General features: G+C 41.7%; 1 protein-coding gene and 1 pseudogene across 2 annotated transcripts; one reads left to right on the top strand and one right to left on the bottom strand.

Moving 5' to 3' along the window:
* On the bottom strand, nucleotides 1-4,887 carry LOC139029026 (N-myc-interactor-like; annotated as a pseudogene).
* On the top strand, nucleotides 4,858-24,994 carry LOC111976472 (protein mono-ADP-ribosyltransferase PARP14-like). 2 transcript variants are annotated; one of them, XM_024005317.3, is made up of 26 exons: nucleotides 4,858-5,238; nucleotides 5,545-5,735; nucleotides 5,837-5,861; nucleotides 6,071-6,250; nucleotides 6,694-6,933; nucleotides 7,061-7,303; nucleotides 7,403-9,468; nucleotides 9,669-9,801; nucleotides 12,154-12,258; nucleotides 12,366-12,440; nucleotides 12,647-12,823; nucleotides 12,953-13,137; nucleotides 13,227-13,275; nucleotides 13,423-13,527; nucleotides 13,660-13,722; nucleotides 13,837-14,013; nucleotides 14,194-14,369; nucleotides 15,363-15,474; nucleotides 15,570-15,689; nucleotides 15,799-15,861; nucleotides 15,991-16,167; nucleotides 16,299-16,481; nucleotides 16,643-17,284; nucleotides 17,496-17,659; nucleotides 19,248-19,422; nucleotides 19,643-24,994. In XM_024005317.3, exons 1-26 carry the CDS (start codon nucleotides 5,067-5,069, stop codon nucleotides 19,936-19,938), a joined length of 6,294 nt encoding a protein of 2,097 aa, XP_023861085.1. In that variant the 5' UTR covers nucleotides 4,858-5,066; the 3' UTR covers nucleotides 19,939-24,994. The 2 variants fall into 2 exon arrangements, with proteins under 2 accessions (XP_023861085.1, XP_023861094.1); XM_024005326.3 differs by having other exon boundaries at nucleotides 5,840-5,861.
* The last annotated feature ends 1,402 nt before the right edge of the window (nucleotides 24,995-26,396 follow it).

The following is a 26,396-nucleotide window of genomic DNA, read 5'->3' on the forward strand; positions in this document are numbered from 1 at the left end:
TACATCACTACACCCTAGTTACACTCCACCTCCACACATGGTGACATTATTTACTACATCACTACACCCTGGTTACACCTCCACACATGGTACATTCATTTTACTACATCACTACACCCTGGTTACACCTCCACACCTGGTGACATTCATTTTACTACATCACTACACCCTAGTTACACCTCCACCTTCACACCTGGTGACATTAATTTACTACATCACTACACCCTGGTTACACCTACACACCTGGTAACATTAATTTACTACATCACTAAACCCTAGTTACACCTCCACACCCGGTGACATTAATTTACTACATCACTATACCCTAGTTACACCTCCACACCTGGTGACATTAATTTACTACATCACTATACCCTGGTATTTTATTTATGTTTTATGGTCCGACAGGAAGACGAAGTGATAGGATAATAAACCATTGTTTCTCGCCTAAGGGAAACTGACCTGAACTCAACCCCCTTGAGGCCTAATTCAAAGATCTCCACCTGTCTCCCCCAACACATTCCACAGCCATCTGTCTCCTACAGAAAACCATTAAACTTTGTATAAGACTTACATATCCGTTTTGGCATCATATAGTGCTAAATGTCAGTGGGGTGTAGAGTTCATGGTGAATGCTGATTAATGCATAATTTCTAAGGCATATTCCTGTGGTACCAAGTACTAAGGAACATGAGTATAGATGTACTGTAAGAGGATGGCAGTTAGTGTTAATGTTAGGCCTCCACCTCAGCGGCATCCTCAGTGAAGAAGGCTTTCACCTGCTTGCCCCTGGAGACGAGCTTGATGCACTCCAGCTCCCCACCGTAGTTACTGGGATTCTGGAAGTAAATCTCCAGGTAGTCCCGCAGGTCCTCCTCATCCAGGGTGTCTTCTATATGGTTCAGGAGGATGGTGCGCTTCGGAGTGCCGCAGAACGTCTGGAATAACAGAGTGGAGAAAAGTTCCAGTGTTAATTTCGAAACACAACCAGAACCAAGTCTGGATTTCTGTTAGCATTCTGTCACAGGAGACTACCACACAGTAGATAGGCATGTGTTAATGTCCTGCTCCAACAGAGAATATATAACCCAATAAAGTAGCATGTGGTGCCTGATTGGGCAATGCTTATGACATACAGTACATAAATAAATGACAGGGGAAAGATTAGTGAATATCATTTATCTTACCAAAAACTTCTTCAGCTGGTAACTGTAAACGAGGCCAACGTTCACTTCACGGTCGACATCCACACTGTACTTCCTTTTCAGGGCCAGACTCTCTGCCACATAGTAGACAAAAATTATATTTTCTTCTCTGCTTAACCATGTTGAATACTGCACTCACAAATCAAATCAAATGTTATTTGTCACATACACATGGTTAACAAATGTTAATGCGAGTGTAGCGAAATGCTTGTGCTTCTAGTTCCGACCATGCAGTAATATCTAACAAGTAATCTAACAATTTCACAATGAGTGATGGCCGAACGGCATAGGCAAGATGCAGTAGATGGTATAGAGTACAGTATATACATATGAGATGAGTAATGTAGGGTATGTAAACATTATATAAAGTGGCATTGTTTAAAGTGGCTAGTGAAAAATTTATTACATAAATGTTCCATTATTAAAGTGGCTAGAGTTGAGTCAGTATGTTGGCAGCAGCCACTCAATGTTAGTGATGGCTGTTTAACAGTCTGATGGCCTTGAGATAGAAGCTGTTTTTCAGTCTCTCGGTCCCCGCTTTGATGTACCTGTACTGACCTCGCCTTCTGGATGATAGCGGGGTGAGCAGGCAGTGGCTCGGGTGGTTGTTGTCCTTGATGATCTTTTTGGCCTTTCTGTGACATCGGGTGGTGTAGGTGTCCTGGAGGGCAGGTAGTTTGCCCCCGGTGATGCGTTGTTCAGACCTCAGGTGCAGACCTTCTTCACCACGCTGTCTGTGTCGGTGGACCATTTCAGTTTGTCCGTGATGTGTACGCCGAGGAACTTAAAACTTTACACCTTCTCCACTACTGTCCCGTCAATGTGGATAGGGGGGTGCTCCCTCTGCTGTTTCCTGAAGTCCACGATCATCTCCTTTGTTTTGTTGACATTGAGTGTGAGGTTATTTTCCTGACACCACACTCCGGGGGCCCTCACCTCCTCCCTGTAGGCCATCTCGTCGTTGTTGGTAATCAAACCTACCACTGTAGTGTCGTCTGCAAACTTGATGATTGAGTTGGAGGTGTGCATGGTCACGCAGTCATGTGTGAACAGGGAGAACAGGAGAGGGCTCAGAACGCACTCTTGTGCGGACCCCAGTGTTGAGGATCAGCGGGGTGGAGATGTTGTTTCCTACCCTCACCACCTGGGGGCGGCCCGTCAGGAAGTCCAGGACCCAGTTGCACAGGGCGGGGTCGAGACCCAGGGTCTCGAGCTTAATGACGAGTTTGGAGGGTACTATGGTGTTATATGCTGAGCTGTAGTCGATGAACAGCATTCTTACGTAGGTATTCCTCTTGTCCAGATGGGTTAAGGCAGTGTGCAGTGTGAGTGAACATGCACACACACACACACTAATGATTAATAGAATAGATCTACTGTACCTCCAGTGTTGAGGAAGGTGATTTTTCCTTTCCCAGAGTACATGTCATAGTCCAACCTCTCCACCTCTCCTCCCCCTCAACTGGGCTTGGAGAAGCTAATCTCCAAACAATCTCTCATTTGCTCCTCAGGCATTGGGAAGGGGGGGGGGGGGACATTGGAGAAGTTGACTGTCTTTGTGGAGACATCAAGGTGCACCTGCACAGTGACAGCCACAAACCTTGTTCACAGTGTGCCACCTTGTCAACAGTACAGCACTAAATCAGCCATAATATAAGTAATGGTGGACAAATTTTCTTGAACGTACCCCTAACTCCTAACTCAAAGTAGATTGGAACATGCCGTTACACTTTGCAGTAAAGACGGTTATTCCCTAGCCTAGCACACACACAGACTCCTTGGTAAATGAAATCATTATCAAGTAGAGGAGATTGTCTTTTAAGGGCCACTAAACACACCGATTGGCACGTGTGTTTGTCTGTTGCTCATTAGAAAAACGAGATTTCAGTTTTGGAGGTGTGTTTCATCCCCATTTGGTTATTGACGTTTGTCCCCCATGAGACACTGTAGGCACGGAAGCCTATTTCACTTCCTCAAAATAACCATAATGATGTTTTTGCCAAGGATGTTTTAATTTTACATCTAACTAAGGTGTTTGGTGCATTATTTCTCAAGTCAGAAAATGTGCAACGTTTTGTCTTATGAAAACAAAGTTGGAGGTGCTGGTCAGGTGTGTCTCACTGTCTATGCTATTGGATAGAGCAACCACCGCAGCTGTTCACCCCATGTTAGTGGGCAAATGGACATCATCAAATCAAAACCCAAGCTTAATTTACCCGTTGTGACGCACAGATGTTCCAAACTCAGTTTTAGAAGAGACTGACTTTATGACCAAAAGTTAACCTATTTACACTTTGTAGTCAATTTTGACAGTAGAATAACTGTTTCTGACTCAAATCGATGCCACATAGTCCATTTTCACAGGGATTTGTTGCTTTTTAAAGGCAGTCACTCTTTAATGTCTTCAAGGTACTTAATTATAACATTAATTGTGTGAACTACTGTACCTCAAACTTGACAGAGGGGTCCAGTGTAAGGCTTTTAGGCTTCATATACACCTTGTCTTTGTCACAGGACACAGTGCACTTGGCCATCTTCAGGATCTGGGCTGCCACTAGGGAAAAAAGGGGAATCCCAGTATTACACATACAATGAACATAGATAACTCTGGAATAGGATCAAATCTGATTTGTACAGTACATTACTATACATTACTTTGTCCTTTATCAAGCCACAAAAGTAAGTGATCTAGCCTATTATATATCAAAGGCTAATCCAAAATGAGAAGACATGGTCCCTTTGTCTGTTCATATCTGTACCTTTTTCCTTGATGCACTGACCGCTGTCATCGCTGCCCTCGTTCTCCTTACTGGTAAACTTCACTTTCTTCTCAGGGATCTGGGCATAGATCTGAAGCCAGCAGAGTCAATACTGTGAGTGTTTGTTTCTTTTTAGTCCCCTCATATTAAGTTCATATCAAAGCAATCTGTTGTTACAGCCTGCCGGTCAAATTGACAGAGGGGTGGACATTCTGAACCTTGTTTGAAGTCAGTTATTTTTGTAGGAGCTATTGAAATTAGAAACATTGAAAAACACAGAAAAATTGCGTGAGATGAAAATAGACAAACTAAAAGGTCTGCAATGTGTAGGCCCGCTGAGTGTACATTCTGAACCTTGTTTGAAGTCATTAGGTCACATGACCAAGGAGCTATTGAAATTTTGAATTTTAAAACATTTATGTAAAAACGTGTGAGATGAAAATGGACAAACTAAGGGGTGTGCAATGTGTAGGCCCACTGAGTGGACATTCTGAACCTTGTTTGAGTCAAATAGGTCACATGACCAAGGAGCTATTGAAATTCGAATGTAAAAAAGTTTAAACATTGTTTAGGCTCCCTAACTAATTCATCTAGGAATACAAAATGCTGCTCACATTTCCACATGTTTATTAGCTTTGGAAAGCGAATGAATGTCCAAATCGTGAAAATAAGACCTGTTCAATGTTGTGCGCAATTTTTCCAATATCATGACACTTATTTGGAGTCTGTGACTCGAGTGGTTTGAAAGCGCGAATATCCGTCGAATATCCCATTTGAAACTGGCTTTACCTCAGTGGAGAACCGATTCTCTTTCTTGTTCAGTAATACTTCCAAGTTCCTCGAAGTCACGAGGTTAAAATCAAAAGTGAAAGTTATTTTATGCACTATACAGGGCGCAACCATCAGGGCACAACACAACATATTAGCACGGGTTTTCCATAATAACCGAAGTGTTATTAGTGTCGAATTTCAGAATCGTCTTTCCCCTGAGACACGAACTGTCACTTCAACAGGACAGGTGAGCAATCAAAGTTTCTGAAATAAGAGTCATACAAATATTATCATGTTTCAATCAATATAGGTCGACCTAATTGTCTGAATAATGACGGAAAAAACAGTGATTTTGGAGGGTCTGCCAGACGACCTAGACAAAATTAGATCCAAGTTGGATTTGTACTTCAAAAACAAAAGAAGGTCTGGAGGAGAGGTATTACAAATTCAAGACTATCCTGGGGACAAGAAGAAGGCTCTGCTCGTTTACCTCGAAGATGCATGTAATTATAAAAATATTTTGAAATCAAGATATTTACATGCTGTCAATTTAGACACAATCTGATTGTGAATAAATTAGCCTAATTATACAGTGTATCTATTGTGCCCAGGCCTATATCTGAAGTATTGTGATAAACAGTTAATGTAAACAATCTAAGTATTTTGACAAAGTTCTGAAGCACCAAGATTGTGTTCAGTAATGTAATGTCTTAGGAGCCAAAACAGCAGAATCTGGTTTTGTACAATGGATTAATTAGGCCAAGACTACATATACTGTACCTAATGATGGTATTTGATCATTTCCCCAGCTCTGCAGAAAGTGTTGGCTAAAAGAGATCATAAGATAGATTTTAAAAAACCCATTGGGGTGGTTGAGCTTCAAGTGAAACTGAAAGAGAATGGCGGTGAAACAAAAGTGAAGAATATTAAACCACCTCTCTTACCAAAAAGAGACAATCTGACTCTTGTGGGGAAATCTGCACTCAACACCAAAGAGAAGGTGAGCATTTGTTTATTTGTTATATTGCATATATTGCAAGTTTGCCATATTACAATATTTTGACATGTGTTTTTCTGTGCCTGTCTTTATCTGTGATGTAGCAGCCAGTGTCAGATAGTCAAGCAGGTAAGATTGATATTCATAAAGACACTTATTCATCAATATATAACATCAATATGGGAATCACATTCATGTCAATTCTCTCTTTCTCTCGCTCTGTGTGTGTGTGTGTGTGTGTGTGTGTGTATGTGTGTGTGTGTGTGTGTGTGTGTGTGTGTGTGTGTGTGTGTGTGTGTGTGTGTGTGTGTGTGTGTGTCTTTCTGTTTATTTTTCAGATTCAGTGGAGGATAAGGATATTAAAGCAGACACATATACACTGCTTGTTAGAACCACCAAGGAACTCGAAAAGGAGCTCCTTAAATTGTATTTTGACCAGTTTGCATCGGAAGAAGAAGGGGTCAGCATTACAAGACATGGCAAGAATAGCTGGATCCTCAAACTGTCCTTTCAGTCAGGTAAGGAGTTATTTTACATAGACTTATATAATAAAAAATGTCTTTCCTCAAATTAATATTATATTGTGGATTTACTGTATGTGGGAGTTATTAACCACGCACTTGGATTTATTTTACTGTAATCAGTGTACATTTCCACTTTGTGCCTGTTGGAATAAACACTGTAATTAGATCTGCCATACTTGTTTATCATTCAGAGGTTACTTTGCTATGACTGTAAAATGGAATGTCTCATCTCAGCTGGGAATAGGGGTCATGAGGAAATGCTTCCTTCCCAGTCACAAGAACACAATGGCTGCTATTTGAGTCTTTGCATTTTAGAGAATTTACATTGTTACATTACATGTCATCTACTTATATCAACAGGTGAACATCATATGAGTTTATTTCTTGAGTCTGTTTGGACAATCATGCCCACCAATAAATTCTTTACCTCCTGTCAGATGCAGAGAAAGTCCTTGCCAAGAAGGAGCATCAGTATGGCATTTCTGTGGAGGTGTACAATGAGACTGCTGTGGAAGGGAAACTGGACAACAGGCGCTTCGTCCTGACTGGGTTTAATGAGAGCTGCAAGTGCGACATCATCTCTCTGTTCATCGGCAGCTGCAGCCAAGGGGCTGAGCATGCCTGGGAGATCATGGACGATGGAGACAGAGTAGTGGTCAGCTTCAAACAGAACATTGGTGGGTCCACAGATACATCAAAAAGATGTATACACATTATCTCTAATATTACGCCATTAAATTAAGTTCAATGACCAAAAAACGGCATACAATACTAATCTAACTATTAACATTTTATGTTATGCAGACATAAAGTCCTTCCTTAGGAAATGTTCATCAAAGAAGTTCCAGGGCATGGAGATCGGGGCGTGTCGTTTAGAGCTGACAGACTCTGTGCTTGTCCAGGGAGACATGAGCCAAATCAAAGGAGGAGTGGAGGAGGCCCTCAATCTCTACTTCTCCAGCAAAAGGAGCAAAGGAGGAGATATCAAGTCCCAGATCTGGGTTACCAAGGGCAAGAGCATGGTCATCACCTTTGAAGACTGTCATGGTAGGCCCCTTTTCAATTACATTATCCTCTAGAAATAGGATGACGTTTTAAGCTAACGTGTTCAGTAAATAATTCTGCCCTCTGTTCACCTTATTTCAGTTGCCTATCAGGTGGCGGAACACAAGCATCATTTCGGTGGGGTGGACCTCATAGCTCAGCTATTCTACTCCAGTCTGCAGAAGGCGTTAACAGGGCAAACAGCTCCCCAATCAGACATCCCTTCTAACATAGCCCTTTGTCTCAGTTCAGCACTTTTTGACTTCATTAAATGTGATGAAGCCCGCAAGCAGGATTTAACAACTGGACTACGTAAGGTCAATGCTAGCATCTCCTTCAATATGATCACAGAACCCCCACAGATGGAGCTGGACATGACCATGGAGAAGGAGTCCTTGGGCATGCTCAGACTGGGCCCTAAATGGGGAAGAATTGCCCGGAGAGAGGCTCTGGCCTTGCTAGAGAAATACAAAGAGGTTCAGCTGCCCACAGCGGTGGAGGTCTGGGAAAGGGTTGAGAATAGTTGTCTTGGTCTCAAATCCTCTGATGCCAGCATCTCTTACAAGAAGAGCAATGGTGAGATTGTGGTGGTAGGAGTGCAGAATGAGGTGAAGACCCTTGTGGAGAAGATTGAGCACATGGTGAAGAAGGTCAGTGATGAGCTTCAGATGGAGAGGAACACAATAGTAAGAAAAATCTCACTGGACTCCAAAGAGAAGTTTGAGATCATCTGGGATCTTGTCTCTGGCAAACTAGTGGACGTGGAGTTTTCCAAAGATGAAGAAAGTTTCATCATATGTCTAAAGGGTTTGGAGAACAAGGTGAGTACCGCAGAAGGTGTTGTCCATGAGGCAATGGGGAATGTTGAAACCAGACTGCTTAATGTATCAGTGCCTATGATGGAGTTTTTGAAATCTCTGGACCTGAAGAAGTTTGAGAGGAAGCATTTTGCCCAGAACCACATATCGTCTGTATTCCTCCTTGGTGATGGTTCCATCCAGATCCTTGCAGAAAGAGCTGACATCCAGAGAGCTGAAGACACATTACATGAGGTCATCAAAGAGGAAGTCATCAAACTCACACCAGACCAAGCCCATGTGACCAATGGCGAACAATGGACACAGTTCTTTGCCATACTTAATGGCGACCTCAAATTCACCAAGAACAACCACAATGTCAGCATCTCAGTAACACAGGAGAAGATTGGAGTCTGTGGATTCTCCAGTGTGGTGGCAAATGTGGCAGGGAAGTTGAGGGGATACCTGGACAACAAGAAGCCGGAAACAGTGGATGTCTCTCTCAAATCAGTCCAGGAAGTAGAGTTTGTGGCCTCTTGCATGAACCTCTCAGAGGTCCCTGAAATCAAGGTTCTGGGCGTGACTATACTGCCATGCAAAACACTAGGATCTCCTTGTCTGAAGATCACGGCAGCGAGTGATAAAATCAAAGAGGCCGTAGATGCAGTGAAACAGCAGGTCAGTACAATTACAACGGAGAGGTACACATACTCCAAAGCCGGAGAGTCCAAAGTCCTAGAGAAAAACCAAGTGGATCTGCAGTCTAAGTTCAAGGATTTAGGGTGCAAACTCTACCTATCACCAGTGATTACCCACTGTCAGAAATACAGATACAACATTGAACGTTGCTTCACTTTAACTGTTGGTCAGGGTAACATCTCCAAACATGCTGCAGATGCTTTGATCTGCCCTCTGAGCAGCAGTCTGTCCTTTGATACTCCGATCGCCAAGCAGTTCCTTCGGATTGGTGGGCCTGATATCAGGAAGGTGTTTGACAAGTTCCTGAAGGAGAGGCAGACTCTACAGCCAGGAGATGTGGTCTTGTCCAACCCAGGCACCCTTGGAGCTCAGCACCTCATCTATGCAGTGATTCCAGTATGGGGGAAGAACACCTCAACTCTTAAAAATATCAATCTACAGTTGACGGTCCAGAACAGTTTACTGAAAGCAGACATCAAGAAGTGTGTCTCCATATGTATGCCAGCGATGGGGTGCGGTACCTTTGGTTTTCCCGTCACAGAGAGCTGTGCAGCAGTTATCAAGGGAGTCCTTGGTTTCATTAAACAGAAACCCCAACACCTGAGGAACATATTTGTGATAGACTCCGATGCCAAGATAGTGGGGGAGTTCCAGTCAGCCATTGAAGGAGAGGTAAGTCCACTTCTCAACATTCCATTCGATGTTTAGTGTTTGTTTATAATGCCACCTGGCTATACCTGTGATTAACATACCATGTCAAACCTTGGTACATGGTTGGGTTTGATTAAGGAGGAAATGTGCAGTGTTATTGTAAATGGGGTCAAGTATTCCTGTTGAAAGTCAAACCTCTTCTTGTCCACTTCATTGAACAGGGTTATCGTCGACAACAAATAACCAACAAAACAGCAACAGGCACAACTCCAACTGCTCCCTCTGCAGCCACTGCCCCACATAACACACATCCACCACCAGCCCTAGTGGCTAAGCCAGGCTCAGACATCAAAGGTTAGTTCCTTCAACCATACTTTTTGTATAATCATACCATACGGTTGAATACTGCAGGAAACCTATAGCATGCCCTGTCCTCACAAAATGATTTCCAAGTTTTTAGTATAAGGTTTTTCAAGATGCGTGATGAGAAGTATGTTTTCATTGTAATATTTCTGACAGGCAACTTTCTAGTTCCGCCCATAACCTTTGGACTTCATAGCATTCCCAGAAAGCATGGAATATTGAGTAATTGTTAGTTTAACACTTAAGACATGACCGTTATGCTGTAGAATTTGTGAATTTTGTCTTTTGTATAATACATTCTATACATTCGTTTATACTGAATTAAGCAGACATTTTAGTTAACTTTAATTTCATTAGTTATGCTCCAACATTCCCTCCATCTTGTGCCAACATCAATTATTTTTAAGTCTTGGTTCCAATAGTTTATTTATTTTTTCTGAGATTGTCAGTTGGATATGTTCTCTACCAGGTTTTGTATATCTAACCTATCATATGAGCATCCTTTTCTGACTCAATGTCCAAAAGATTTCAAATAAAAAATGTTGTGATATGTAACTTTTATTTTGCATGTATTTGAAAATATCTACATTGGTCAGTCCATAACTAAATGTATTTCCTGTTACCAAATAATTTACAGTTTCTGTGCCTTTAGTTTTCCATTTGGACCAATTTATCGGGGAATTCTTAAAAGCCATCCAAGGATTGTTCCTAATGTTCCTAATGTTTGGTATACTCAGTGTATATGTCACAAGTAAAAACATTGGGTAGCGAGTTGATACAATTCATAGTCTAGAAGGTTAAAACCACCCTCAGACTTGAGCAGGCTTGAGCCTGTTTCTTATGCTGAGGTCTATAAAGCACTGAAGGCAATAGACACTAAAATGTCTGCAGGTCCAGACAACCTGGATCCCTACCTCTTAATAATAGCAGCTGGTATTATTACTGAAGTCTGAATCCCTAGTGAACTCAGTTAAAAAAACATCTTCATTGAAAATAACATACTGAGCAGAGTTCAGTTTGGCTTTAGATTGGGGCACAGCACCACAACTGCAGCTATGGCAGTGGCAAATTACATCATTAATGCACTTGATAAAAAGCAACATTGTGCTGCTCTGTTTGTGGATTTATCAAAGGCATTTGATTCATTTGACCATGAATTGTTGCTAGGAAGACTCAGTAACATTGGTCTCAGTGAAGGGGCAGTAAATTGGTTTAGGAACAATTTTTCTGACAGATCACAATGTGTACATACTGACAATCACAAGTCTAGCTTTCTTGAGATGAATAGAGGTGTGCCCCAGGGTTCCATTTTAGCTCCTGTGTTGTTCTCAATTTCTATTAATGATTTGGGAAATGGGATGCAACCAGAAAAGTTACATCTAAATGTAGATGATACAGTCATATATTCATCTTCTCCTTCTCTGGTTCAGGCTGTTCAAGAGCTCCAGACTGCCTTTCAGTCACTGCAGGCCTACCTTTATGGTCTTATATGTCTTGTATGTACAAGAAACAAAATTCATGACCTTTACCAGAGCTCGAACTCTGCCAGAGAAGGTTAGCATTGTCACATCTGGTGGCTTATCTATTGAAAGTGTCATCCTACAAATACCTAGGTATATGGTTGGATGACAAGTTGTCCTTCAAAGTTAATTTAGCTAATCTTGTGAGGAAGCTTCAATTGAAATTGGGTTTTTATTTTCGTAATAAGGCTTGCTTCCCGCTTATGGCTAGAAAGAAGCTTGTTCAGGACATTTTTCTCTCTGTAATTGATTATGGTGACTTGTTGTATATGCATGCAACCTCCTCCGTCTTACAGAGACTGGACTCTGTTTATCATGCATCCTTGCGCTTTATTACAGATGCCAATCACTCACCCACCATTGCACCTTGTACCGAATGGTAGGTTGGACCTCACTTTATATGCGCAGGAAGCTACATTTGTATGTGTTCATCTACAAAGCCCTTTTGGGTAAACTCCCTCTTTACCTCTGCAGTCTGGTCTCCTTCACCACCAGCAGTTACCATACCCGGTCTGTTAGGTGGTTGTCCCCAGGACATTCACAGTATTAGGCAAGACTGTATTCTCTTCTTGTGCACCAGAGGCATGGAATAGTCTACAATCCATGCTTCATCTAGATATGTTAGTGCCACTGAATTAATTAAAAATATTTTTGGGAGACTCTTACGGAGGAGTGTAAATGCTTTTTTTAGGCTGGATCATGTTGTGTGTTTTAATTCTGTAATGTATTGATTGTTGCTGCCTACTTTTTTAAAGAATGTCTTCGGTGGGGTAATTGTTTCATTTAATTAGATCTGCTTTCTTCATTTTTATTCTATTAACAGTGATTATTAGTGGAGTGTCAGTGATCCTGAAGAAGGGAGACATCACCAAAGAGACAGTGGATGTCATAGTGAATTCCAACAACCATCATCTGAATCTTAATTCTGGCAAGTGTGTTTTAATGTTTTTAATGACATGTTCACGCGTTTTGTTTTCAGTTTGTTTTCATTTGACGGTGTACGGTAAGTCTCTAACTTATGTCTTATCTCAACAGGTGTGTCTGGAGCCATCCTAAAGGAAGCTGGGAAATCAGTAGTGGATGAATGCAGAACAAGGGTACAATCACTTGGTAAGGTATACTTTTTAATTCAACCTTAATTTATCCAGGAAGTCCCATTTACAAGAGGACTTAGTGAAGCGATAATACTTGATATGATAAGATTAGGTTATAAAATCAATATTTCCAGAAATAATATAGTATTCAGCTTGCTACCAGACCATTAGTGTTGAACCTTAATCACAGAATACAGATTTTTTTTGTCCCAATTTCCCCAGGTGTCCTGAAGGACGATGATGTTGTGCTCTCATGTGGTGGGAAACTGAACTGTAAGAACATAGCTCAGATAGTTGGGCCCAAGAATGCTGCAGATATCACTACCTCCATAGAGAAGGTCCTTAATCTGTGTGAGCACAGGAAGGCAGTCACAGTGTCCATTCCTACTATTGGCACAGGTGATTCAACTGAAATATATTGTAAAACTAAATGTTCCATTCCAGTGTAACTTGTAATGATTAATCAATCAATTTATTTGTTTCAATTGATCTATTTCTCACTTTGGATGCTGATGTCTTGTGCTTCAGGGAAAGGTGGGATTGAGCCCAAAGATTCCATCAAGGCCATACTAAAAGGACTGGAGAGCCACATATCACAGATGTCTTCATCCAGCATCAAAATCATCTTCATAGTGGCCTTTGAGCAAAAGATCTTTGACCTCTTGAGAGATTACTTTAACGAAAGGAACCTGGGCCCACACAAAATCGAGCAGGTAGATTTAATTCACCTAAGGCTCATTTGAAAATGTTTTGTTGTTTTGTTGATGAGTGTGATAACTAGAGGTGATGGGTTTTTATCTAGGCTCCATCAACATCTACACCTTCTCAGTGCAGTCTTCCCCCAAATCAAGGTCTGACTTTGATACTTTGTTTGAATTTGAAATTAATTCATATTTGTTTACGTTTGAAATTAATTCATGGTGTCCTATTTTAAAATGTGCATTGGTATCATTATTACAATGTGTGTGGGTGAAATGTTGACCTTTTCCCTCCCCTAGTTAAAATCCATGGTGTCAGAATTGAAGTGAGGAGAGGCGACATCACTCAAGAAACTGTCAGAGGTATCGTGAATACCACCAACTCAAGTATCAGCTTAACAAGAGGTCTGTATACTGAAAAAAAACGACATAAAATGTTACATTGCTAGCGCACTCCGGAAAATATGATTTATTCTGTTGATATAACTTTCTTCCTACCTACTGGATACAACCTCATTTTAAACATGTTCTCTTCAGGAGTTAGTGCTGCGATTCTCAAAGCAGCTGGGAGCGCAGTTGAACAGGAGTGCAAAACCATTTGTGAGTGTCTCCCATCTCAGGAAAAATGTACCCTGTGGTGTATCACAGCCATTCTGTCTGACTCTTTTCTCTCTCTCTGTCTCTCTGCGTGTGTCATCTGCTTTATTTCTACAGGCCCTCTGAGGGCTGATGCAGCAGGGGTGACCAGTGGAGGGGCCCTGCAGTGTGACTTCATCCTCCACATGCTGGTGCCCCACTCTGTGGCTGACACTACACTACGAGTCACCAAGGTGCTGAAGTGCTGTGAGGACAAACAGATCACAACTGTGTCCTTCCCTGCTGTGGGCACTGGTAGGCAATGGTTTATTAGTGGTTCAGTGTTATTACAGGTTATTATAAACAGTTGTTATTGTAGGCTCCCAACATGCAGGCATTTTACTTTGTTGAGTTATCCACAGCTATTGTCCTATTTTTCAGCTACAGCTAATGCAGTGATTCAAAAACATTTAATAAAAAACGTTCTCATTGTAGGAGGTGGCGGCCTTAATGGTGCAGACTCCATTGGTGCCATCCTCCAGGGCATCCAGGATCATCTATCACAGTGCCTCGTTCCTACCATCATCAAACTGATCTACATTGTCATCTATGAGGACAAGGTCCTGCAGGAGTGTCAGCTGGGGCTCAACCAGTGGAAGACTAGACAGATGGTATGTTAAAGCTAGAATCCGTAATTGAAACAATAACAAAGAATTTTGGAGAACCACTCTCAGATCTATAGACAGAGCTATGGATGCAAGGACTGGCCATCCATGATTCAAATTATAGTTTTAAACATGTTTTGAGGATAAACAGTGTTTGTTTATGTTTATGTTGTTTCTAAACATTGGAGTAAAACAAGCTTATATTTTGGGTTCTGGTGGGGTACAACATTTCAACTAAGCTCATGAGGCATTTATAAGTTATATTCTTCAAGAATCAATGGGTACATATCATTCATTTTATAAGTCCAAAAATGTATGTAGCTAAGGATTCTAGCTTTAAAGAAATATAAAAAATGTACTAACTTTGTAATAATAATGTCATAATATTGCCATTGTTAATAGAACTTAACTTCAGACCTACTGTGGATGTATAGTATACTTACACTTAGTGTACAAAACATTAGGAACACCTGCTCTTTCCATGACTGACTGACCAGGTGAATCCAGGTGAAAGCAATGATCCCTTATTGATGTCACATGTTAAATCCAATTCAATCAGTGTAGATGAAGGGGGGAGACAGGTTAAATAAGGATTTTTAAGCCTTGAGACAATTGTGACATGGATTGTATATGTGTGCCATTCAGAGGGTGAATGGGCAAGACAAAATATTTGAAGTGTCTTTTAATGGGGTATGGTAGTAGGTGCCAGGCGCACTGGTTTGAGTGTGTCAAGAACTGCAACACTGCTGAGTTTTTCATGCTCAACAGTTTCCTGTATGTGTATCAAGAATGGTCCACCACCCAAAGAACATCCAACCAATTTGACACAACTGTGGGAAGCATTGCAGTCAACATGGGCCAGCATCCCTGTGGAACGCTTTCCACAGGGATGGGGGTGCAACTAAATATTAGGAATGTGTTCCTAATGTTTTGTACACTCAGTCTACATTACTGTGTATAGTTATTGTTTTTAAACCCATTCTTTGGATTCTCAACCAGGATAAAGATGATCTTTGTAGTGATGATGATGATGATGATGATGACAGTGACTCTGAGGATGATGATGATGACACCAGCTCTGGGGAAGGAGACGGCAGCAGTGGCCAGACAGGTTTGTACAGTTCCAATGTATTACAGCATGTGATATTCTGCGACAGTTGATGTCTGCTACTTATTCTTCCTCTGTAACCTTTACCCTTTATCCAGGAAAGACCATTGAAGCAATAATTGGGCCAGTGAAGGTCAAGGTGGTATGTGGGGACATCACTAAGGAGAAAACAGACGCCATCGTCAGCAGTACAAACTCAAGCCTCGATCTGAACTCAGGCAAGATCCCTATTCCAACTTTCAAATCAGCTGAACATATCTGATATTCTTTCATCATAAAGGTCTTCAGGTGAAGATAATTACACTCATGTTGTTCCTCACTGTGTAGGTGTTTCAGGAGCCATTCTAAAAGCAGCTGGACAGTCGGTTGTGGACGAGTGCAAAGCTTTAGGCATGAGTCTTCCATTTCTTCCATAAATACAAACAAAGTAAACAAGAATTAAAATATGGGTAGCTGGGAAAAAAAGTGGTGTTTGTGTAAGAAGTTAGACATGCTAATGCATTTATTTTCTGACCCCAGGGACCCAACCCAATGATGGTGTTGTCATAACCAAACCTGGAAACATCCAGGCCAAGCACATCATTCACATGGTGGGGCAGACCAAGGAGAAGGAGATCACCAGCTCCATGCTCAAGGTGTTGAAGATGTGTGAAGACAAGAAAATCCAGTCGGTCTCTATTCCAGCACTTGGAACAGGTAGGCATAATACCATTGTAGTATCGTTGTTAAAAACCTAAAAGTGCCATTTATTATTTGCTTTGCATGTACTGTAATGATAAAGAAATACACTAGGCACCAAAAACACAAATGTTTATGCTCCTGTACAGGTGCTGGTAACTTGGGAGCAGTGGAGGTTGGGAATGCAATGTTGCACGCAATAACTGAGCTACAGAAAACCATCGGAACCCCATCAGTTAAAACGATTCACATTGTTATATTCCAAACCAAGATGATGAAGGACTTTGATGAGGTTATGAAAAAGTTCAAAAAGGTGACACCCAAGACTGCTGGTTAGTAGTAACCTAATCGTCTTCAGAAATATGACTATATAAGCCTTTAAAATAGTTTCTTTACAAGTGTTTAAGCCTTTCCAGGTGTTTAATCTTTTCCACAAGTATTACTATGCATGTTTCTCATATATTATTTATGTATATATTTACTTCTACAACAGCCAAAAAGTTATCAAAAACGTTAAAAGAAAACACACCAGCCCAGCCTGCTCCTACCAAACCAGCCCTGTGTTTGGCCAGCGCCACAGCAGCGGTGGTCTTCCCCAGTATGGAGGCTGAGGTGTACGGGCCTTCCCCTGCCAGCCTGGCTCAGGTGAAGAAACTTCTGGACGAGCTGGTCTCTGAGGAGTGCGTTAGCCAGGACCTGCCCTCCAGCCACCTGCCCCTGCTGCTGGAGCCGCAGAAACAGGCCATCGTGGCCCTGAGCCAGAATAACCAGGTCTGTGTCCTGGTAGCATCCCCAAACAAAGTCACTGTCTCTGGGAAGAAAGACGACGTTTTTTCCGCTGTCCTCCAGATTAGGGACTATCTGCTGGGGGCGAGGGACAGGGATAACCGGGAGGGAGAGGAGAAGAGGATGAGGGAGACGGTGCGCTGGGAGGCCGGAGAGGGAGAGGCCTGGGGAGAGCTGGATCAGAGTCTCAGCTATGACCTGGAGCTGGCCTGCCACAGGAAAGACAAGAGTTTTAAATATAACCACCAGGGGGAGACATTCACTGTTGATCTGAGCGGAATGCAGCAGACTGACAGCAAAGGGACCATCACCAGGGTCAAAAGGAGTCTTGTGGCAGATTCTGACACAGGTAATACCTTGGTTATATGTTTAGGAAAAGCTTTATAGTCAAGCATCATTTATAGTTCATACAAATGTATAGTTTATCAAAAGTGTATAATACAGAGCATCAAGAGAATAGGAATTGAAATAATAAAAATGTATTTGATAATAACTAATTGATCCTGAGTTTTTACATTGATGATCTGTTCAATGGTTTCCTCTATGCTTCTGTTTTTCAGCTGTCATTCAGTTCCCACGTAGCTGGACCAGAATGGACGGCAAGGATCTGGAGATAGTCACACTGGCTTCTAACTCAGGGGAGTACCAGAGCATAGAGAAGGAATTTGTTGCAACCTCCAAGAAACCAAATACTAAAACACAATCAACCGTTCAGATTGTCCAGGTAAATTAACTATTACTGATATGATATACACTGAACAAAAGTATAAACGCAACATGCAACAATTTCAAAGATTTTGCTGAGTTACAGTTCATATAAGGTAATCAGTCAATTGAAATAAATAAATTAGGCCTTAATCTATGGATTAGGGAATACAGATACCTTGTTGGTCACAGGTACCTTTTTAAAAAAGGTAGGGGGGTGGATCGAACAAAGCAGTCAGTATCTGGTGTGACCACCATTTGCCTAAAGCAGTGCTACACATCTCCTTAACATACAGTTGATCAGGCTGTTGATTGTGGCCTGTGGAATGTTGTCCCTCTCCTCTTCAATGGCTGTGCGAAGAAGCTGGATATTGGCAGGAACTGGAACATGCTGTCGTACACGTCAATCCGGAGCATCCAAAACATGCTCAATGGATGACATGTCTGGGGGGTATGCAGGCCATGGAAAAACTGGTACATTTTCAGCTTCCTGGAACTATGTACAGATCCTTGCGACATGGGACCGTGCATTATCATGCTGAAACATGAGGTGATGGCGGCGGATGAATGGCGCGGCGGATGAATGGCACGACAACGGGGCCTCAGGATCTCGTCACGGTATCTGCATTCAAATTGCCATGGATAAAATGCAACAGTGTTCGTTTTCCATAGCTTATGCCTCCCCATACCATAACCCCACCATGGGGCACTCTGTTCACAACGTTGACATCAGCAAACCGCTCACCCACACCACGCCATACACGCTATCTGCCCAGTATATTTGAAACCTGGATTAATCCGTGAAGAGCACACTTCTCCAGCGTGCCAGTGGCCATCGAAGCTGCCTTCAGTGGGCATTTGCCCACTGAAGTCGGTTACAACGCCGAACTGCGGTCCGGTCAAGACCCTGTTGAGGACGACAAGCACGCAGATGAGCTTCCCTGAGATGGTTTCTGACAGTTTGCAAAACCCACAGTTTCATCAGCTGTCCGGGTGGCTGTTCTCAGACGATCCCACAGGTGAAGAAGCCAGATGTGGAGGTCCTGGCTGGGCTGGCGTGGTTACACATGGTCTGCGGTTGTGAGGCCGGTTGGACTTACTGCCAAATTTTCTAAAATGGTGTTGGAGGCAGCTTATGATAGAGAAATGAACATTAAATTATTAGGCAACGGCTCTGGTGGACGTTCCTGCAGTCAGCATGCCAATTGTACGCTCCCTCAAAACTTGAGACATCTGTGACATTGTGTTGTGTGACAAAACTGCACATTTTAGAGTGGCCTTTTATTGTTCCCAGCACAAGGTGCACCTTTGTAATGACCATGTTGTTTAATCAGCTTCTTGATATGCCACACATGTCAGGTTCATGGATAAGCTTGTCAAAGGAGAAATGCTCACTAACAGGTGTAATCAAATTTGTGCACAACATTTTAGAGAAATAAGCTTTTTGTGTATATGGAACATTTCTGGGATCTTTTATTTCACCTCATGAAACGTGACCAACACTTTACATATTGCTTTTATATTTTTGTTCAGTGTAGATTATATACAACCAGGAGATGAATGTAGTGCTTGTATTACTGACAATATCTATAATGCTTTATCAACAGATCCAGAGGATTCAGAGCAAGGACCAGTGGCAGAGGTACGCAGTGAAGAAACAGGCGTTGGATAAGAAGTATCCTAAAAACAAGAATGAGCTGAACCTTTACCATGGTACCACCAAAGACATCTGTCAGAAAATCAATGCCTGTGGTTTCAATAGGAGCTTCTGTGGGAGAAACGGTAAAGAACATTCTTTATCAACTCTTACACTGTCCTCTCCATTCACATAACAGTAATGCACTGTAGAGCTTAATCAAACAAAGATTCAAACAAATTATCACTTAAAAAACGGTCTCGTCATTATAGATTCCTGTCGTGAAACCCTCCATTTCATTCCATATTTAACTTCTTGAAACTTTCTTGAATCATTCGGTTTCTTTTGGATTTTCTTTGGTTTCAGCTACTGTTTACGGGGATGGGACCTACTTTGCCAAAGAGACGTGGTACTCGTGCCAGGATGCCTACTCCAACCCAGACGCCAGTGGGCTTAAGTACATGTACCGTGCCAGGGTGCTAGTGGGTAACCCCTGCCTAGGGGTGCGGGGCATGAAGGAGCCGAACCCTCTGAACCCTACTGATCTCCATCAGGGCCTGCATGACTGTGCTGTCAATGACCTGCAGAATCCCTTTATTTATGTGGTGTTCTGGGATGCAGGGGCCTACCCTGACTACCTCATCAGCTTCAAGACTGTCTGAGAGAGAGAGAGGCGCCTGTTGAACTTTTTTTTAAAGAATACAGCACTGAAACGCCAATACTGCAAAATGTAACATTTGCACTCTATAAACTGTAGAAACTGCACTATATATACAAAAGTATGTGGACACCCCTTCAAATTAGTAGATTTGCGCTTTCAGCCACACCCATTGCTAACAGGTGTATAAAATCGAGCACACAGCCATGCAATCTCCATAGACAAACATTGGCAGTAGAATGGCTTTACTCAAGAGCTTAGTGACTTTCAATGTGGCACCATCATAGGATGCCACCTTTCCAACAAGTCAGTTAGTAACATTTCTGCCCTGCTAGAGCTGTTCCGGTCAACTGTTAGTGCTGCTTATTGTGAAGTGAAAATACCTAGGAGCAACAACGGCTCAGCCGCCAAACAAACAAGGCCAAACAAATTCACAGAACGGGACCGCTGAGCGCTGAAGCGCGTAGCACGCAAAAATTGTCTGTTCTTGGTAGCAACACTCACTACCGAGTTCCAATCTGCCTTTGGAAGCAATGTCAGCACAATAACTGTTTGTCGGGAGCTTCATGAAATGGGTTTCCATGGCCGAGCAGCCGCACACAAGCCTAAGATCACCATGCTCAATACCGAGCATCAGCTAGAGTGGTGTTAAGCTCGCCGCCATTGGACTCTGGATCAGTGGAAACGCATTCTCTGGAGTGATGAATCACGCTTCACCAACTGGCATTCTGACGGACGAATCTGGGTTTGGCGGATGCCAGGAGAACGCTACCTGCCCCAATGCATAGTGACAACTGTAAAGTTTGGTGGAGGAGAAATAATGGTCTGGGGCTGTTTTTCATGCTAGGCTAGGCCCCTTTGTTACAGTGAAGGGAAATATTAACACTACAGCATACAATGACATTTTAGACGATTCTATACTTCCAACTTTGTGGAAACAGTTTGGGAAAGGCCATTAACTTTTTCTGCATGACAATGCCCCTGTGCACAAAGCGAGGTCCATACAGAAATGGTTTGTTGAGATCGGTGTGGAAGAACTTGACTGGCCTGAACAGAGCCCTGACCTCAACTCCATCGAACACGTTTGGGATGAATTGGAACGTGACTGCGAGCCAGGCCTAATTGCCCAACATCAGTGCCTGACCACACTAATGCTCCTTTGGCTGAATGGAAGCAAGTCCCTGCAGCAATATTCCAACATCTAGTGGAAAGCCTTCCCAGAAGAGTGGATGCTGTTATAGCAGCAAGGGGGGACCAACTCCATATTAATGCCCAGTGTTGTCGTACTCAAGACCTGTCTCAGTCTTGAGTCCGGTCTGGAGATCACATATTGAGTGTCTTGGTCTTGTCTCAGACAGTGAGGACTAGTAATGTCTTCTCAAGACCAGAAAAATGTTTGCAGTCAGAGTGCAGTATAACTGTAGTTAGAGCCAGTATAACTCCAGTATACTGCAAATACTGCGTCCAAAATACGTTTTTTTTTACTGCAGTAATTTTGCAGTGTGACTGCAGTTACAGTGCAGTATAACTGCAGTAATTCTGCAATTACTGCGTCCGAAATACCAGTCGACTGCAGTTTCAAAACTGCTATATTTTAAAACTGCTAAAAAACTCATTATCAGCTTCCATTCAGTCAGCACATAAAACCGCATAGCCAGGCCAAATATATACACACCTTTCTTGAAACTTTAATATCTTTACATGATCTATTAGAGACATGTTTGTGCAGCTGTGAACCTATAGGCAGGCCTTCAGTGTGTGACTGGTTTGTGATTCTGAAAGGCCAGCAACCGTAATAACAGCACATTCATGTAGGAGAGTGCACTTTTTGTAAAACACAAAGAACCAGTGGTGTAGTGGAGGGTATACGCAGGTATAAACCATATAACCACTTTTTTATACTCACTTCTTATTCCCTAATGATGTGTAGAGGAGGTACGATTTATCAATTATGTAGTACAATAGAGAAATCATGCACAAAGTAGCCTACACAATCGCAAAGCACGTGAAATAAATGCACATGCGTGCTGCTCATATAGCCTAGTTTCAGCGGAATATCATCTGCAGGCAGCAGAAGTGTGCAGCACTCAATTGGATTTGAAATGGAGCAGCTCACAGAAGAATGACATCGGTAGCCGGTAAAGTAAGAAAGACGGTTCAATTTATGATATCTACCAGTAAATTACTCGTTGGTTATTACTGCATTGTCGGAACTAGAAGCACAAGCATTTCGCTACACTCGCATTAACATCTGCTAACCATGTGTATGTGACAAATAAAATTTGATTTGATAGTAAATGCTAACTAAGGCAACAACGGGTACACAAACCATGTGTTCAAAAATTTTACCCCGATGTGTTTACTTAGGAGGCTATTTGTGATGCTCAATTGTCATCATGCGCTGTTTGCATCAGGGGCGTAGACACCCACTGTAGAGCTAGTACCTGGCAGGGCCGTCCAATCAGATTGATGTTGTTTAAGCATTGTTGTTGACTTAGACCTTTTTTTATTTTTTCAATTAAAATAGTGTGATTTTGAGAGTGAATATCTGATAAATCTATAGGAAAACATAGGATTTTTCATACAGTGTTCCTTTCCTTCGCTGGGCAGGTCGTTTGGGAACTTGGCAAAATTAGAGTATACCCACTTCTCCAGGCACCACTGCATAGGGCCGATGGAAAGAGAGCAGTCACACACAGTATGATGTTAAAGGATAAGCAGTCCATGAACTCAGATATAATAAGCCTGTAGGTCTTAATCATAAGAATACAAAAACACAACCATTCATCAATCACATTTATTTATCAAGCCCTTTTTACATCAGCAGATGTCACAAAGTGCTATACAGAAACCCAGCCTAAAACTCCAAACAGCAAACAATGCATATGTAGAAGCACGGTGGCTTGGAAAAACTCCCTAGAAAGACAGGAACCTAGGAAAAAACCTGGAGAGGAACCAGGCTCTGAGGGGTGGCCAGTCCTCTTCTGGCTGTGCCGGGTGGATATTATAAGTGTACATGGTCATTAAAAAGGCCAGATTGTTCTTCAAGATGTTCAAATGTTCATAGATGACCAGCAGGGTCAAATAATAATCACAGCATTTCCCAATCGAAATGTACTATTCCTTCCCATTGCAAAAAACATTTCACGTTTAGCACACAAAGTAACCAGTGACCTAAAGTTTAAAGTGAAGCTGACAGTGTTTTATTAACTACTTTGCAGATATGAACAAACAGACCATCATAATATAATACCTGTCAAAAATATCAAGTTCTGCTACAAATATCAAGTTATGCTACAAAACCAACTTCATAAGAGGTTTTCAAAATAGGTTATATTTGACTCAATGTTCCATGATGTACACTAAGGCATTGTTGGCAGAATAGATGGAGGCAGTTCAATCCATAATTAATATAATCCACCAATACATTTCTTGGTAGTCCAAAAAATATTGCTATCAGGTTGTAAATCACAGCTGACCTGGTACATTGTTTCAATTTCAATGACTCAATATTCTAGAAGGCCCATTGTTCCCCACTGCGTTTGGGTTGGTAATAATTTGTAGTGGCTTTATTTTACTTCAGCATGCATTCTTTTCACTATTCTGAACATCTAAAGAATCCATATGTTCTGAAATATGAACACTGAAATACTGGACATTTTGAACTCTTGTTATGGTAATGATTTGTCAAAATTACAATCATGGCCTCGGTCTTGACTCGGTCTCGAACCCCTTGTCCCGATCTCGGTCTTGACTCGGTCTCGCCCCTTGTCCCCCTCCCAATCTCGGTCTTGACTCGGTCCCGAACCCCTTGTCCCCCTCCCGATCTCGGTCTTGACTCGGTCCCGAACCACTTGTCCCCCTCCCGATCTCGGTCTTGACTCGGTCTCGGACCCCTTGTCCCCCTCCCAATCTCGGTCTTGACTCGGACTCGATTTGCCCGGTCTTGAATCGGTCTTGCTTTAGGTGGTCTTGAACACAACACTGTTAATGCCCATGATATTGGAATGAGATGTTCGACAAGCAGGTGTCCCACATACATTTGGTCATGTATTGTAGTTTAGTGGTAGGCCTAATGCCTTAACATTATATTGTATTGATTTTCCTGTGAGGGTTCACTAAAAGCTGCCTTTGTTTGGCACAGAAAAGCTGTGAACTGTACACTATTACGTTTAGTTTGTTTTTGAAATTCTGACAACACCCATGTCAAAATAAGTATTCTGGCTTTTATGTCTCAATATATATAATCTCTGCAAATCACGAAGTGCCTCTTCTAACCTGTCCAAGTGCAGCCAAATAGTGTGGCTCAGTTGGTAGGGCATGGCACTTTGTGGGTTTGATGCCCACGGGTAACCAGTATGAAAAAGTATGAAGTATGCACTCACTATAAGATGCTCTGGATAAGAGTGTCTGCTAAATGACTAAAATGGAAATGCATAACTTAATGTCCTGTCTTTACCCAAATAATGTTCTCAGGGTGTTCGTATATACTGTGTTTTCACAAAGTCTTCACACTCCTAGACTTTTTCCACATTTTGTTGTTACAGCCTGAATTTAAAATGGTTTAAATTGAGATTGTGTCACTGGCCTACACACAGTACCCCATAATGTCAAAGTGGAATTATGTTTTGACAAATTTTAACAAATGTATTAAAAATGAAAAGCTGAAATGTCTTGAGTCAATAAGTATTCAAACCCTTTGTTATGGCAAGCCTAAATATGTTCAGGAGTAACAAGGTGCTTAGCAAGTCACATAAGTTGCATGGGCTCACTCTGTGTGCAATAATAGTGTTTAACATGATTTTTGAATGACTAACTAATCACTGTACCCCACACATACAATTATCTGTAAGGTCTCTCAGTCGAGCATTCCTAACTTAGTTGCCGGAGAGGAAGGAAACCGCTCAGGGATTTCACCGCGAGGCCAATGGTGACTTTAAAACAGTTAGAGTTTAATGGCTGTGATAGGAGAAGCTGAGGATGGTAGTTACACAATACTAACATAAATGACAGAGTGAAAAGAATGAAGCCTGTACAGAATAAAAATATTCCAAAACATGCATTCTGTTTGCAATAAGGCACTGAAGTAAAACTGAAAAAAAATTGGCAAAGAAATTAACTTTACTCAATACAAAGTGTTGTGTTTGGAGAAAGTACAACACGTCATTGAGTACAGGGCTTAAAGCAAAAGAAAATCCCATGACTGAAACGTATGTCAGGGGGCCAAGTTAATATCCAATTTCATGTAAGAAAGCCATGACCATCATGCTTTTAGGGAAAGAGGATACTTTTGTACATGCAAGTTTGGCCAATTCCATTCCCCTTGCTTAGGAATCCACGGTCCTCCCCAGAATAATTTTTATGTAGAATGACTGAGAAGCTCAGTTCTGGTGACTTTTAAAAAGGACATTCTACTCTGAAATTAATGAAAATAAAATTATGCTGACACTATCTAAAATATAATTTCCACCTCCAAAAATGGGCCCAATAATATATTGGTAAAATTACTTTTAAATTATTTCAAAATATTAGACCATGCATATACAGTTGAAGTCAGAAGTTTACAAACATCTTAGCCAAAGACATTTAAACTCATTTTTTCACAATTCCTGACATTTAATCCAAGTAAAAATTCCATGTTTTAGGTCAGTTAGGATCACCACTTTATTTTGAGAATGTGAAATGTCAGAATAATAGTAGAGAGAATGATTTATTTCAGCTTTTATTTCTTTCACCACATTCCCAGTGGGTCAGAAGTTTACATTGTGGCGGATGAATCAGAATTAGTTGGGTAACATAGATAATTAAGATGTCTTATCTGCATAATATGCTTATGTGATATACTTGTTATTAGAATGTATCTCTTTGGACTCTAGTGTTGGCAGTTGCACTTCTTCCCTCAGCTGGGGCTCAGTCACCTGGGGCCCAGAGAGGGGAGAGGTCAGGCTTGTCTTTCACATGTCCCTGGTGCTATGCAGAATTTTAGAAAGGGAAGAGGACAGGAGGGAACATTGTCTTCATATGTGAATGTATCTGTTAAACCATGTGAAGGGATGGTGTGATTAATGGGGAACCAATTACTGGTTTCCACAATGTCTGTGCGCCAGTCACTCCCTCCTTTGGCCTTGGGGGATGTGTGTGGTAGTGTCTGGAGTCGACAATTGATTTATGCCATTGGTCGAGTTGGTGTTTTTGTGCTAGGAGTAACAGGAACGAGATAGGAACCTCGTCTTAGGGACCAAGCTGAACGATAATTTATAGTGAATGCTATCTGGCTACGGGATACTCCTTTCTCATTTAAAAAGTCTCACCTTGTGACCCATTCTATGTATCTGTTGTTCGTCATGTAGGTTGAAAGGGGTGTATCTTGGATATGAAAGACCTTTGTACTTTTGTGTGATAAGTTTCTCTCTCCTCATTTGATAGTAAAAAAATGAACCACAACATACACTCATTAGTATT

Source organism: Salvelinus sp. IW2-2015, linkage group LG2 (genome assembly GCF_002910315.2).
Source record: "Salvelinus sp. IW2-2015 linkage group LG2, ASM291031v2, whole genome shotgun sequence".
In the NCBI taxonomy this organism is placed as follows: Eukaryota; Metazoa; Chordata; class Actinopteri; order Salmoniformes; family Salmonidae; genus Salvelinus; species Salvelinus sp. IW2-2015.